At 27.4% G+C, this 17,442-nt stretch overlaps 1 protein-coding gene across 3 annotated transcripts in view; it reads left to right on the forward strand.

Moving 5' to 3' along the window:
- The window catches only part of LOC129980688 (dual oxidase maturation factor 1-like), a 69,328-nt gene that overhangs the window by 41,919 nt on the left and 9,967 nt on the right, over window positions 1-17,442 (forward strand). For all 3 annotated transcript variants that reach the window (XM_056091077.1, XM_056091071.1, XM_056091074.1), the window contains exon 4: window positions 16,696-16,830. In XM_056091077.1, the coding sequence (XP_055947052.1) occupies window positions 16,696-16,830 (135 nt within the window). The remainder of the gene's footprint in view (window positions 1-16,695; window positions 16,831-17,442) is intronic.

The raw sequence follows: 17,442 nt of genomic DNA on the forward strand, positions 1-17,442 counted from the left end.
TGAAGAATTCAACTTTGTCATAAATTAAATGGTTGTCACTCCAAAAAGGCCTTTCCATCTGTCCGAATTTAAGGAGAGAAATAGAGTTCTAGAAGTATATATCATATTTGAACATTTTTATATTTATGATATATTATATTTACATTTGAAGTTAACGCAATAATTGTCTCACAGGTAGTGAATAGAATGGGTAGTGATCACATTTATTATGTAGAGTTTAGAGAAATCAAAGCATAAACAACACTAATGTAAGAAAATTTTATGTTGATGGAATAAGAAAAATTGTGAAATCAACGCTTTCTACTCTGGTTATTTATCATTAATGTAATTGTTGTTCACTTGTACCTCAAAATTTTTAATGCAATTTAAAATTTTCTTTTACGATTATGAAATAGAAATGTCGTTTTTTTTGGTGTTTAAGCAATCAAATGAATTTTCTCAAGTACATAAAGATATTTCGAAAAAAATTTTTAAAAATCTTTTTATCTTCAAAGAAACTAGAATAAAGGAGCAAATTATTAATTCTTTGGAATTTTACTAAATTTTTTATCGCTTTTATCAGTTCCTTTTTTTTAAAGATGCAAATAAAATCCAAATTTTATTAGAGTAAAAATGAGAATTTTATCTTGTACTTTGAGTTTAAATCTGTCTTAATTCTTTAAGCAGAATAATCACGAAAAAAGTAAGTAACTGTCTTGTAATGTGACAAAGAAAAATATTGGTTATATTGCAATTACTAGAGAAAAAAACCCAGCAATTTTATTGTTTGAAATTGTAGGATTGACTATTTAAAATATGCTGCTACATCACGCGCCCTATTACCCAACAATATTAAGAGAAGTATGTGGAAAGGGAATGGAAAAATATTTTTATCACTTAAATTAGAATTTGTATGAGAAAGGAAAAGTTTTGAATATGTAAGAAGGTCTATAAAATAAACAATTGAATTTTAAAGATTTTTTTTATCTAAGTCAAGAATAAATTTTTAAAATTTGCATTTCTATAATTACTTTTAATTCGTACGAAATTTTTGTAATTCCATTGATGTCCATTTTATACCGGAGTGTTTAATAAAAAAATTTCCGATCAATATTTGTAAAATATTGATTCAAGAAATTTCTAATTTGATTTTTGAAGAATTCAACTTTGTCATAAATTAAATGGTTGTCACTCCAAAAAGGCCTTTCCATCTGTCCGAATTTAAGGAGAGAAATAGAGTTCTAGAAGTATATATCATATTTGAACATTTTTATATTTATGATATATTATATTTACATTTGAAGTTAACGCAATAATTGTCTCACAGGTAGTGAATAGAATGGGTAGTGATCACATTTTTAATATGTAAGTGGAAAAGGCATTCATACATAATAACTGAAACGGAATGAAAATATCAAATTTAATTTTTATAATTTATTTCAAATTAACGAACAGGTAGAAACTTTAGTTTTAAAAGAACGTTTTTAGAGCAATGTTTATTGAGTGTTATAATTATTTTGCTCCTCAAATTCGATCAGATGAAAAATTACTCATACGTATTTTCTGATAACGATAATGTTTTCGAAATGAAATGATGTAGATAATAATATAACATTTTATCAGATTATATCCTTTTTAACATAGACTTTCGAGAATTTTTTAAATTCCATTTATTTAAAAAATATTTTACTGCATTTACTTTTCTGTTTTAATTTATTCTTGACTTATTTATGCTTCGTAAGTTTCGATGATTCATTTTCTGGATTTTTAATACCTATAACTATTTTATTTAAACATTTTCTTTCTTATTAATAGCCTTTTATTGAAAAGCGAAACACCGATGTTCACCTATGAAAATAAGCTTTATAAATTTTCTCACCCTGCCAGCTCGATTTATTTTTGCATAATGTAATGCTATGTTTTAAATAGCCACATTAACAATGTAAAACAATGAAGATGCTGTTTTGTACTTACTCACACTTTGATATGTGTTGAAGCAATTCGACGGAAATATTAGATGCAACCTAATCGATAGTAGAAAATTCATATAAGTTGCCTGAGAATATTTATGAAGCTTATCTTCATTTATTGTTTTATTCTCTATTCAGGATGGCTGTTAAACATGTTGTCTAGTGTCTAACTGGAAATTTTTGAAAAATGATTGAAATTTCCTTTCGTAAAACATGTAATATACTTATTCATAATCCGATAATTTAAGATATATTTATCCTCTATAAATTATTATTTGCAATGAATTTTTTGAAAAAAAAATCATCGCGAAGTGAAAGATAATAGTGGAATAGTAGTTTTCTTATAAATCATGTTACAATTATTAAATTCATTTCTAATGGTTACAAAAATTAATCGGGTTTTTTTTTCATTGACATTAAGACAATATTATTTAAAATTAAATATTCAGTTGTTCTTCGAAATCGTGATATTTTTTAGTAATTCTTTGTTATTAGAAAAATTTTGTCATGTGAATTTTCTGAAAAAATGCTTTGGTGCATGACAAATAACCCGAGTATAATACGGAATTCGAAAATTTTTGTCCTCAAAATTTTATCCTAAATATTTTCTTGAAGTTCTTTATGTATGCTTATTCAAAAGAAAAAAAATGTTTAAATTGAAATAAAACATCTAAACAATAAGATTTTTTATTGGGTCACACATCATGATTGTGATTCATTTCTATTCTTTAGACACAAGTTCTTCTCTTTTGTTTCGACACCCTTTTCAATAAATTAAATTTGCTTTTCCAAACAGAAGTCTAAAACCATTTTACTGTTTTACCGTCCGATTCTCCAAGCTTGCACATCATATTTTGATGAAAGTTGAATTTAAAATTCAAGAATAAAAAAACTCTAATGATGTTATACGTTATTCGGTTCACTTTAGTTGATATCTAAAATAAGAATTTTCAGCACACAGATGCCAAAAGATAAAAAAAGAATATGAACGACAAGTTTTGGTAATTTTATTAAATATATAGTGAAAATCCATTTCATACAATTCAAAACTAACTAAAGATACAAGTGGCTATAATTTCCTTGTAAACGTAGATGGAAAAGAAATTTCAATACAATTTAAAAGAATACTGGATTTAGGCTTGATGAGATCATCATCGTTTCCAGATATATGAAACTTTACAAATCCATTTAAGTATTGCATGTATATATATAATTTCTCACCTGAATAATGTTTATTTGGGGGGGAGTTACAAGAAGGAAGCCTTGAGCTAAAATTTGTGTAGTTTATACTTAAATCCAACACTGTGCAGAAGAAAGCTTAAAATTTTGTTTACATCATACAAAAAGCTCACTTTATTGAATCCCCTTAATCATACGAATGAATTAACGTCAGAAATAGAAAAGCATGCAACAGATACTGTTGCTTCTTCTGAATGTGGTTATCTAAAACTCCTAAACTTAAACCTTGTGTACTCATTTTATTTGCATGTATTGTACACTCTATTTCAACCGTTTGAGTACTAAAGATTTTTGTATGTAAATATATGTATATGAAATCAAAAATGCAGAATCAATTGAATTATTCTTCTAATAAGATCACTGTTACAAAACCCAAACAAAACACGCGAATGTCGAACTCTTAGAGAATGGATCACATGATAGTGAAATAGATTGCTGCTTGCATGCTGTCTATGTGATCAAAAAGAGTTATATACAACAAACTTTTTCGGATTGTGAATCACTTTTTAGAAATCGAATCTTTAGCGTTCCACTTCATCCTCAGCAGACTGAGTTTTTTTTCTGGAATTATGGGTCTAGTTCACTCTCTGTAAGAATAATATGGGCCAAAAATGAGCTTTTGTAGAAAAACATTTATTATTGAGTATAATTTTACAAAAAATATTTCTAATGTGTGGCCTTTTGAAGACTTTGTAGAAAGGTATCAATTGTAGAAAGCAGTTTACCATTTTCATTTATAGAAAGGTACATATATATTGATTATCTTGTACCGATCCACTAAAAAATTGATACATGATCTGCCAATGATTCAGTTTCAGATTTTCTGATATAAAGCAATTATTACATATGTAAACAAAACTTTGAGCTCCATTCTGAATTATCTTCATTTTTTTTCTTTTTATTGTTGTTTACATGGAAGTTATAGTCATTTATAATTAGAGGTCATTTTTCTAATTTTTTTCTAGTCATCTCATAATACAGTCATTTTTCGTAATTACTCTCTATATCAACTGCTGTTTAAAACTAATGTCTATAATATCGAACATAATATATGAAGCGCTGGGAAGAATATTAGGTCAGACATATGGGGTGTATTAAAACCTTATCACAGGTTCTAAATTCAATAAGATAATTCTGGTCAGAAGATCTGGATGCTCAAGAACTATGTCGGCTCGTGCATTACAATCATAGAAATGCTATATCATTTTTAGTATTCATTGCTGGATGATGTATATTTGTATACTTACATTTTTGCATATTTCCATTGAGACTGAAAAGTTTTATGCTTAGTTCATAAGATTACTCATATATTAAATAGTGTGCTTAAAGAAAGTTATCTTTCAAAATTTAGATAAAAAATTTAACTTCTAAATTTTTAAGTTTTCCCGCTATATCCCTTTCTCTCATTTGTAGTGGTTTACATTCGATCTTTATTTGTAACGTTTATATATAACTATAATTGAACAAATAAAAGGATCCTGCAATATCGGGTTAGCGCAAGGAACATATGTCCAAATTAGTTACAAAGAAATTACTGCATATCTGAAATAAAAATGCTGATTTAAAATTATTAATTAGTATTAGCGCTATTTAAAATGAAAAGGAATGATACAATTTTTATTTCTATCAAAGACAGTGATGACATTTATCTTTATAAATATTTGGTGCTTGAGAAATGTTTCAACTATTGCAATTAGTGCAAGTCCATAGAGACTATTGATTCATTGCGCATCTCGAAAAATATTTGTGCATTTTAAAGATGAAAGCAAAATTGATTTGATTAAAGATTGTTGTAACCATAGAAATGTCTAGGATAAAAAATATTATAGTTATACATCTATCTATAGATACTTCATTCTTTTTATTGTTTCAATAGTTGTGCTCCTTCAAATTATCCTTAAATAAGGCTGATTTAACAATGAACAGGATCCCAAATTGATTTGTACTGAATAATATTGGAGAATGAAAATTTTCAGACTTTCTGCTGTTGTTGTTATTTTTATATCTCTCAATAGATTTGATTTTTAATCATTAGGATCACAAAAATGTTTCACTCAAATTTAATCAGACATTTTAATTTTTTTAAATTCATCATTAGTAAATTCCTTGATTTTTATTTTAAAATGTTGGTGCCCCAATAAGATTTTCACAAGAATTTGAGTCTTGGAGAGACAAAGTTCGAAGAAAATAATTATAGCAGCTGTAATCATAAAGAAGGATCGGTTCATCGAATAGTGGTTTATCAAGAGAAAAAGTGTTCTTTATTATATGCGCAAAATAAAAAGCACTTTAGAATAAGCAGAATAAGATGTCTGTTTGAAGATTAAAGAATTCCGATTCAAAAATTATCTCAAGAACGATATTTATTATACGATAACGATAATAAATATCGTTATTAAAGCTGCCTTACTCTATACGATTAATTAAACGATCATCATTAAAATTCCCTTACTCTTCTAAAAACGATATTAAAGCTCCTTTACACTAAACAAAAAGTCAATTTTATTGAATTAAAGTCTCCCACCTCGAAGAAGCGACACTTCATTTAGAAAGAAATGCTGAGAATTGGATCTATTTGCAATCATTTAAAACCTAAACAATATTTCGTTGTATTTACAACTAGATTTCACCAGAACATGAAGAAAATTATGAGGATATAGCTACATTTTTTGGTACATTATTGCTTGGATCCGGTATATTATCTCCGGATTCAAGACCGGAGGATCGTACAAGTCTGAGTACACGAAAAATCTCATGTGTACAAGTCTGAAACACACGAAATCTATGCAGGATTAAACACATTCTCCCTTGAGTCGTACCATTGTTTGCAAAGAGGCTGCCGACATTTAGCCAATGTTCAAAATAACGAGGTACATCTTAAGTAAGCCGTTGTGTAATTTCAAAATGAATCATTGAACTAACTATAACTAAACTTGAATAAGTTCGGTTCACTAAAGAGCTTTTGCTTATCATCACTTCAACAGTATTTATTTGGACAATTTTTGAAATATTATGCGGTCAGCATTTTATATTTAATATATTATGCAAACCCATTGATTTGCAGAAATCATTCCATAGTTTCCATAGGGAATTATAATCTAAACTTATCCCTTAGATAGTATTTTTCTTGGTGGTTGAAAATTAAAGTGAGTTTTGCATAAAAAATTGTAGAAATCTCCGTTACATAATTGAAACTAGAATCCATTATAATTTCTTCTTTCATTATAAAGTTTTCTTGCGATATATATATAAGCTTATGATAAAGGTGTGTGTGTGTGTGTGTGTGTGTGTGTGTGTGTGTGTGTGTGTGTGTGTGTGTGTGTGTGTGTGTGTGTGTGTGTGTGTGTGTGTGTGTGTGTGTGTGTGTGTGTGTGTGTGTGTGTGTGTGTGTGTGTGTGTGTGTGTGTGTGTGTGTGTGTGTTAGCGTTCTATAGGAAGACCGGTTACCGTCAGCTACTAAAGTTAGCACATGTATACTTTGGAGGTCGGAAATGTGCATCTCGGAGCGATTTTTTTAGTTGGAATTTTATTTAAAAGTTAAAGGAGATTACAGCATTTTTTAGGATAATTTCCAAAAATATTATCGCACAAACATGATTTTTACATTATCTTAAAGTTCCAAAAATAATCCTTTCAATCATACCAATGTTTTAATTTATCGACTGTTACTATTATTAATGATTTTTTAAAAATAATTTAATCATATTTTCCAAAATTTTATTCCACACAAAAATAAAATAAAATTTAGCCTCTACAAGCGCGTTATGAGTACTTGGAAAAAATTAGCTTTTATCAGCGCGTTGCTATCAAGTTGACAGAAATTCAAATTGAAAAAATCAGTTAATTCTTACTGAAAATTAAACATTGGAAACTGACATGTTCAACATATGTTTGTATGAAATCGCATAAATCTATATTGTGATATTTTCTGGGAAAAGAAAGAATACGAGAAAACCTTTTCTGTGATGCTTTAAAATAGCTATAAATTCAATTTTATGTAAGACATATATAGTTTAATATATACAGTATATCCACTCTAACAAAGGCCCAACAGTTATTTTTAAAACTTTATTAATTGATATATATATAATAAAAAAAATGATATAAATGAAATAGTTATATTTTAAATAGTTTGAATCAATAAATACTCTTATGAATTACGAATTTTAAATTTTTATACAGATTCTCTGTTTTGTGAGTTATTTAACAAAATATTCTTGAGAAACTAATGCTTTCAAGAAAAAAGTTCCACTCTAGTGAGAATAAAACTTAATGAGGTATGAAAATTTAAATATATCTAATCCATAAAAACGCGCGATTTTAGACTTCTCCATCGACTCTCTTAAAGAAAAAACATTCAGGGCTTGGGCTTTTCCCAAAACGGATTGTTTAAAATAATGTAATTGTTGACAGTCCTAAAATAATGATATTCAAAGTTTTATTATTCGATGAGGCTTGATGTAAGAAGATTTAAACATTAGACTGTCAAGTTAATTTTACTGAATTTCATTTGTAGAATTGAAGAATTATTTAAAATTTAGACTTCATGATTGTTTTTAGAAGTAAATTTATTTATTGAAATAAAACATTATTTACTGCTTTTAAATATTTTAAGTATGAAACTGAATTTTATGAATAAAAAAGTTCTTGAATAATTCTTGAAATTTTTCAGAAATTATATTTTAAAAAAATTTGATACACATAAGATTACAGAGCCAAAGGAAAAATTTGTCGATTTTCTGTAGTCATATTTTTTAAAGAAATATGTTTGGTTTCACCAAAAAAATTTTCATATTTATTGAAATTTTCTCTTCTATTTCAAATTCAAATTTAAATCTTATGTCAGCTGACAAAAAATTGAAGATAAATGTTGCAAAACGTACTGAATATTGTAAGATTTCTGTATTACAATGAGTTATATGGCTATCAAAATTTTAATCTTAAAAATATTTTGCAGAAGGGAGCTATTAAGAGACTAAGGTACATAAAAATTTAATTGAAAATTTTAGAGAGCATTACTAATTTAAAACAAGTTATTGATTTTACACTTAAGCTATAATATTGAAAGGGCTATCAGCCATTAAAAATTTATGCTGAGATCCGACAAAAAAAATGACTGCTAAATTTACAAAAATTACAAAATATGGCTAGAATTTTCTTTTTAATTTTAAGTTTTCAAATTGAATTTTTGATATATAATATAACAGGAAATTTCTTTTATGTTAGCCATCGGTGAATGTAAAAGTAGGAAAAAGTAATAAAGGCGCCTTAGTATATTTCTCACGAACTACTTTCTAAAAAATTTGGGATAAATATGTGGCATGAAATCAAACAGAACACAATTCTTTTAATTCCACAGAAATGTAATCATTTGTATAGCTTCTTGCCTGGAAGCCTATTTTGCAATCATTTTATCTCAAGAGATAGTTCACTGGAGTAAGTTGCTTAATATCGGTTGCATCAGTGATAACATCACTTCAAGACTATTTACTACATCCTATCCTAATAGCACTAAAGTTAATCTTGTCAGGAACAGGTTCTCCTTCGTATTCTTGAGAATAGGTTTGGATTATTTTATTTCAAACCTGAACTAAAATATCATGCAATTTCTGAAGAAGACTTAAAAATAATAATTTTATGTTAAATGTATGATTTCTTTTTTTCCCCTGTCTCATATCATTGACAAATATGAATATATGAAAATATTACCATCTGCATCAATTACAAAGAATTTTACTGAGTAAATGTTTAATGACCTTTAGAACAAGAATATAAGATAAATAAGTGTCTACTTAATACATTGCTGCTGATTAAAAATTGTATGTAAGCTCAAAAGTAAACAAAAATATCTCTATATTTGTCTTGGATAAAAATACAAGAAACATTGCTGACAGATCATGAAATGACTCATGTTTTATGTGCCATGTATGTATTTTTTATAGATCACGGGATACTCGTGTTTTCGAGTATAGTTTTTCATACCTAAAAGAATAAATTCGTCTTTCGTCCTCAAGACAAAATGTTAAAGAAGAGGAAAATAAACTTTTTATTATCACAATATAGTCAATGTGTATTTTTGCTGATAGCGACTGATTTCCGAGTAAACAGTTAGCCACTTAAAGTAATAGGGCTAGGGGGGCACAAACAGGTTCTTTAAAAAAATGTTTAACTCAATTGCCAAATTAATAAATTTCTAAAAACAATTGTAAATTCTTTGATTTAGATTTGGATTACAATGAAATATTATTTTGTATTAGTACTATTATTTTCTAGTTATTTATATTAGTATTCACATTGAAATATTAAAATGGATATTAAATAAGTTATAATTACCAATTTATTATATGTTATTAATTAATTTACTTTGTCATATTATATATCACTAGGGATATCAACCTGCAAAATGATTATTTTCAATATTACAATTTATTGAATTTTATCATCTACTTATAACCAATCATAATAATTACTCAATAACTAAAAAATCATTAATAATTTTTTATATTTTTTTCAAGAATTCTATAGCTTTAATTCATTTTTTTCACAAGATATGGATGCTGAAAAATAAATAAAAGCATATATTTTCTCAAGGTTACTAAAGGAAAAAAATTTAAATCGTTAATATATAAAGTTATAAATGAGAAACTAAATCGGCAAGATATTAAGAATGAGAAACTAAATCGGCAAGATATACCTCATAATATGAACTTATTGGGAGGTACAAAATGTGTAAATCCGATATTGATTACTACTGATTTTACGAAGTAATCAATAATGTAAAATAATTATGAGTGTCGTGTCGATAGAAAAAGCTTTCATTGGACAAAATTTTAAAAAATGTTCTAATTTCATTTCTAAAAAATTTTATTTCCTCTTGCAATCAATCATTATTCAGTGCTTCTCTGTGGAGTTGTAGATCACTACCAAGAATATTACGAAAACTTGCAAGAATTTTAATTCTCAGGCTTCACCGTATCCATGTGCAATTGTAAATTCCTTTAAGTCTCTTTATTGTCTGGAGTTATATCTAATGCTTTGCATATTATTAGACCGCTAAGAGGATTTAAAACACAACCGATCTTTAAAACTGCACAGATTCCTAATTACTCATCTAATGACTTCAGAAATAAATCTTGAAGTAATTGGTCGATTATTTTTTCTTTTAATTCCTTCAAAAATATTAGCAGAATTATCAGAATAATTACGCATCGGAATAATTAAATGCATTACTTGTGGAAATATAATTCTTTTTTCAACTGTGCAGTAAATAATCTTCGAAATTTACTGAGATTGAAATCATATTGCAAACATTATTAAAGAATCTAATTTTCATAAAATTAAAACGAGACAAAAAGATTTCAATTATACATTCAAAATTCACTGTACAATGATTTTTCCTGAAATATTTAACATTATAGGATTAGATAACGATTGTAAAAAATTTTAAATATTTGTCACCGTGAGTGACAAAGATAAAAACAAATATGCAATTGAAGAAAAAGATGTTTGGCTAAAAATACCAAGAGCATTCTTATCTTGTTTTCCAGGCTTTAATAATGTACGGAATAACGATTTATAAATACCGTTATTTTTATCGTCATTAAATAAGAAACAAAACGGTAATAGATTAAAAAAGAATAAAGTATCTGACAAGAGTCATTTTAATTCCTTGGCAGATAATCTTTTTGTTCATGATACATAGAACAAAAATGTCCCATCTAAATTTTTTTTTCTATGGAATTTTTTCAAGGGATTTATTATTCATATTGTTAGAATCTCATCAGAATGAGCAGAAATCGTAATATGTCTCTCTTTTAATGGAATAGTGCATTGAAATGAAAAAAAACTGATACTCAACAAAATATTTTTTTAATTACATTTCAGAAGTTTACATTATTTTATTTCATGAATATAATTTTCGTTTAGATCTTCAAATCTTATGACATATAGCACATTATTTTTTTCATGCCATATTCTATAAATTAGAATAGCTGTTTAAATTTTGATTAAATTTAATTACTTTCTGCTTAACTTTCCAATTACAGAAATTTTTATATGTGAAATGAAATTAATCGCCTCTGCCTATTTGTCTCGACAAGTATTACAAGCATTATAATTATTATAATAGAATTCGAAGTGAATTTGTGACAGTAAAACGAATTGAAAATCAAATGTGGTTTACTTGCTCTTCTATGAATGAATTTTAAGAACAAATCGAAGTAGGGAGTAGCTAGCTATCAGTAAGGTATTTGCAATCACTGAGCATTATATCTCAATACATAATCTATTGTTATGTCTACAGTAACTTATAAAAATGCTTATGTGCTGAATTATTCTAAGAATTAATACCAATCGAAAATTTTTACATATAAAAAAGTATATACTTTATACTTCATGCTTTTCTTTGCTTTTAACGCGATTATATCTCATAATCGCGTTAAAAGCAAACATCTGTAATCGTATGACTCGCAAATCACATGCAATTTAAGTGTATTAACTGATGTGACATCACAGTTATACTAAGCCGTACTTAAGATAAATATCTAATGTAACTGTTAAAAACCAAGAACAGCTCCCCATCCGAACCATTAAACTGATTTTTCCAATTTATATTTCATATGAAAGTTATATATCAATAATAATCGCCTGCCCTCCTATTTTAGAAAGAAATCTAAAATGCACAACTTCACCATACATTCTCTGCGAGAAAAGCAATGACAGTCTCCATCACAGCATCGATTTTAATAATTTTTATTAAATTTGAAAGCTCATGTTTTCTACATACAACATCAGTATAATCCCCCACCCTCTCTATGCTCCTACGGCTCTACATTTTCAAGAGATATAGCAAAATAAAATCATGACACAAGAATCTCCCAGCCTTCACAACTGACCAACATCGCAAATTTTTTAGCCAATTGATTTCCCTATTTACGCGTACGGCAAATCAAGAAGAATGCTTTGTTGATTGTGGAAGTATAATTTAGTTTTCTAAACTAAGTGTAATAAGATGTTGTTCATCTAAGTTAGTTGTTATGATTGACTTCATGCTATTAATACTGTAGTCAAAACAAACCTTTCGATTTCCAGAGGAAATAAACTAATAGAAAGTCATGTTCTGCTTGATTAAGCTTTTGCTTTGGAGAGCTCTGTTGCTGTTGCAAAATGTTAGAGAAAGTAATTGCAAATCAAGTAAGAAAATAAATAGATTTGAATTTTAAAGTTCACAACTGTAGAGATCATATATTTTGTTTTGGTGGTAGAAAGTCCCATATGCCATAAACTTAACTTTTAAAATGAATACCAGATATCATCTAAAGACAAAAGGAAGTGGATGGCATAGCAACAGCTTTCAAATTACAATATGACTGGAAGAGAGCACAAATCGATAATGTTTTTGAACAAGTTTTTTAATTACAATTTAAGTCTGCGCATGCAATTAGGACTTATTAAACAGCAGATTTCAGCAAACTGTTAAATTTTAACTAAACAACTAGGCGTATGTGTATGTCAACAATCGTGGATAATAGAAAATTTTCTATTTTTAGCATTTCGTTACCTCTCTTCTATATTTATTTATCAAAGGGTTAAATCAAAATTTATTCTTTTCATCTGAATCGATAAAAATTTTCTTTTTAGGTTTCAATCCTAGCAATAACGTCTTCAGAAAATAAAAAAAAATCATTATAGGGTTTTTTTACTTGTTTCATTCATAGATTTTCTTGAAATTGAAAAAGAAATTAATGCCAAGGTTTTTAAAAATGTATCCGCAGCAATTCTTTTTCAACTTTTTATAATATAAATGTATAAATCTCCTAACAATTTTCCTACCTTATTCCTTAATTCAGTTGAAGATAACTCGTTCAAAAAAGCAAAAGCGAAGAAAGGAATTATGATAAAATGTTTTACAGCTGCCATTTCTCTCTCTGCCATTTTTCTCTCTGAAATGGCTTCTTGAACCATTTTGAGTGGGCATACAACTTCATTGAAATTCATTCGATTAATCTTTCTGACTTTGGGTCTTTTATAAAAAAAAAAAAAATGCGGAACAAAAGATATATACTTAAAAACAATGTCAAAAAAATCAGAATTTATCATTTTTAATCTAATTAAGGGGGAAAAAAGAAACATCCTGCTCACTAAACACAAACCAAAATGCCATTTTCACCACTAGCAGTCTTTTGATCTTTGATCAATTTTTATATTTATAAATGTGTTTTACTCATTCTTAGACAGTTTGAAAAAAATTGCAAGTGTAAGAATACAGGAAAGTTAGCTGAACATTTCAATTGCAACAAAACGTAAATTAAGCTAGTTATTAAAGAAAAATACTTGATTTTAAAATAATGCAAGATTTTTAATTTCATTGTGTCAATAAAATAAAAACACTAGGGAAATTTAGTGATAATTTTGGGATTTTTCTTTTGATAAATCGATAAATTTACTCTGTTTTAAGTAATGAATTATTATTTGCTTTAACACTTATTTTTATGCCTAAAAATGAAAGACTTTCAATTCATTTGAGTAACCAGTCTCAACGGAAAGTGGCTGCTCTTGATGTTTCACTTTACTACAAGAAAATTGAGTTTTTTCTAGTAATTTTTTTTTCTTAAGTACTCGTAAAGTTACATTCCTTAAAGGAACACACAACAATAAAAACTATTTTACACTCGCTAGTTAATTAGGATTAATTAATTCTCTTGGCATTAATGCGGATATTTATGTTAAAATTTTTAATCAAATGAAAACATTCAAAAATTATTCCTTAAAGCGCATACTTATAAGTGAATCATTTAGTAAATAATTTGCTAATTAATTCAAGGTTCAGTGGTTCGTTTACTCTAATCCATTTCATTGTCTTTTGTGGAGGTTATTTCAAGAAAGTTATTGTTATTATTTTTGAGAATTCAAAATTCATCACGTAAAAAATACTTTGTAGTGTTAAATATTTATTTAAAAATTTCAATTATGAAGCGATTAATTATAATTTAAATCGAGAAAACTTTTGAAAATCATAGCGGTCTGATAATCTCATTTGTTCATTTACTTGCTTAAATGCTCCTAAAATGTTAAGGCATACCTAACATTGAAAAGGGCTGAATAAAAGTGCGGTTATTTAAAAAAATGAAATTGAATTTTTATTCTCGAAACAAGTAAAAGTCATACATAATCTCGAAAAAAAAAACGCGCCTGAGCATCAAACCAATTTTCTTCAAATTTTTACAGGGGTAACTTCAATTGGACAAAAACCACATTTAAAATATATTTTCAATTTTAAAAGAAACGAGTGTTTTACATGACATTTGATTATACTGACTAATATACTTCTAACCATTTCTAGTTTTATACTTTGAGGTGCCCTTGCTATATTCAGAACAAAATTACTATGATGTTCTGAACCTTAAACTTCAGTGCAGTTTATCCTCTTGAAAAAGTTCTTGCGACAGAATAACATTCCTATCATTATGAATATTGTGATATGGGTATTATTCTGAAAAACAATTGATTTAAAGAAAATAAAAAATATTTGAATTATTAATCATCTGCCTTATAAACATATAAAATATGCAAAGAAAGAAAAGTAAATATTTATATATTTTTAAATATTGAATTCGCATTCATTTTGGCGTTTTCCTTCAACTCTAAATAACTTTCAGCCAATGTTGGGTTATTCCGATATAAAAAGTGATTTAATGTCTTTTTCAAGTAAAAAGCAAAAGTTTTATGTTTATCCCCTATATATATATATATATATATATATATATATATATATATATATTCCTTATATAAAGCATCTTAAAACTCTCCCCCCCCTCTCTCGTACTTTCTATAAAGGGAGGAGCACTCAAATATTGGTATCAGTAGGCTACTTAAGGAAGGTTAATTTGACGTTTAGCGTGAAACCTTCACTTTTTCCGGTTCACCAAGTTTTCATAAAAGATAATGGAACAAAGCTTAAAAAGGGATTGACATGCTCGGATGATAATAGCTTGAAGGGGCACATTCTCCGTGCGCATGATACGTAATAAAGCAGCAGTAGTCTTTCACTTGAGCAGATCGTAAAATTATTGACACGTATAAGTAATTCTCTTGGCTGTCAAAGGTGAAGATAATGCGTGTTTCATTCTTAAATGACAGCTTAACTTATCTAAAACCGGAAAATTCATAGATTTATGACTTTCTCCAACTATTGAATTTAATCAAACACACATAAATGCATATGTGCATTGGCTCCTGCTTTTGAGTTTTTTCCCCCGTTACTTATTTGATAAGAATGAAAAGCCATATATCACTTTAAACAAGCTAATACAGATCTTAAATAAGTACAATACTTTAAACTAGCATCTCACTTTAAAAAGAATTTTTATTAAAAATGCTACGAAATTTTTAAAAATGTTAAAAGAAAAATCTCAATATCTCAATATATATTAAATATAATTTTAATGGAAATGTTTTTGACTAACATAATATTTCTTATATTAGCTACAATATTTAAGATTTTAGGATATTAAAAATATGCCAAGTAACAATTGCTTATTTCAAAATAATATCTAATATTTAAAAATTAATGTTTATATAAAATATATCAAATGTTAAAATACTTCACGCAGAAGAAAAATGCTTAAAATGATGCATTTTGATAATAGAAAAGAGTGCAAACCACAATTAGTTATGCCAAAATTCGAATAAATATTCAAAGCAGTCGGAGATATACACGGGATGTCCGTTCCAATATGGACCCAACCTGATTTCTGGACTTTTAGAAATGGGCATTTACTACCCGTGCTTAGAATGATGTTAAGAATTATTAACTCAAACAACATAAAATAGAATTTTCCTTCTGAAAAAAATAATAAAATCTACATTTTTATACAGACTTCTTGTTCTATTTGTCAGATTTAGTAAAATATTTTTGAGACTTTTACATTCTAAACAAAAAAAAAAAAAATGATACACTTTATTGCAACTAAGAGTTAATGAGTAGTGAAAATCCGAATTTCATTATTTTAAACGAATTAACAACGGTCAACACCAAGAATCGCTTGTTGAGTAGTTGATCTTTTTCGAGGCAGCCCTTCAAATCATTTGAAATAGTGATACTAAAATTTCGCTAATTCGATTAATTTTGATCATAGAAGCATGGAAATTTTTTTGTTTAAAATGTTAATGTAACAAGAATAAATTACTAAATAGGCTTAAAATACCAGAACATTTCGTTTAAAAAAATTAGATTTCTTAATTTTTTTATTACTAACAACAAAATATTACCTTGTCATTTAGAGTTTTTATCCAAATGGAAGCATATGCCTATATCTAACAGTTTAGAAATGATCTATTGTAACTCTCTCTGAGAAGACATCCTGTATAACAATAGGTTCTATGATAAAATTCTGTTACTTAAATTGCTTGTCTTGGTTTTGGAAATGATTTTTATTTGACGAGTTGTTCTACATTGCTATCCCATTTTAGACTTCTTGTATCTATGCAATAATATTCTATATTTTAGTGGCCAATAATGGCACAGACTGGCATGTTTCAGAAGCCTCCATAAGCACTCCTTACAGAGCCTTTTCTAGAGAAAAACTGTTTGCCGACATCAGTGTCAGGATAGGATTGAACAGTGTCAACGTCACTTTGCAAGGTAGGTTTCTTTCTACGATTTTCTGTCATGTTCTCTTATTTTATTTTGGGGAACATCCTGAGTTAAATATCTTTACTGAAGGGATATAAAACGGAGAAATCATAGCATTCGTTATTTTCTAATTAAAAGTATTTTGAAAGAAGGTAGGTACTAGGTTAAAGACTTATTACGATATCTGAAACATTTGTCCTCATTCCTTTGAATAGATCCGTGAGTAAATTTTTGCAGCATCTATTAAATAGCTATCAGAATATCAGATTTGTCCCCGATCTTTTAACTGCTTCTTACTATTCATCAGCTATTGTTCACATTATATAATACTATTTTGAAATCATTATTTATTATCAGATTTCACATTGTTCTTTACTAGCTTTTTTGAAAGCACTATCACTGCGCATCACAGCATTGTATAATCTTGTCATAAAACAGTCTCCATTTCATTAAAATTGTTTTTTCTCATAGAACTATTAAAATTTGATTCTATATAATGGATAAGAAAAAGTAAAGTACATGCTCTAGTTTTAAATTTTTAAGCAAAGAGAACTAACTTTACATAATTGGAATTGTTCGTTCTATTATCATTAGAAGCAATTTCTAACTCATGGATATTGG

Source organism: Argiope bruennichi, chromosome 1 (assembly GCF_947563725.1).
Source record: "Argiope bruennichi chromosome 1, qqArgBrue1.1, whole genome shotgun sequence".
NCBI lineage: Eukaryota > Metazoa > Arthropoda > Arachnida > Araneae > Araneidae > Argiope > Argiope bruennichi.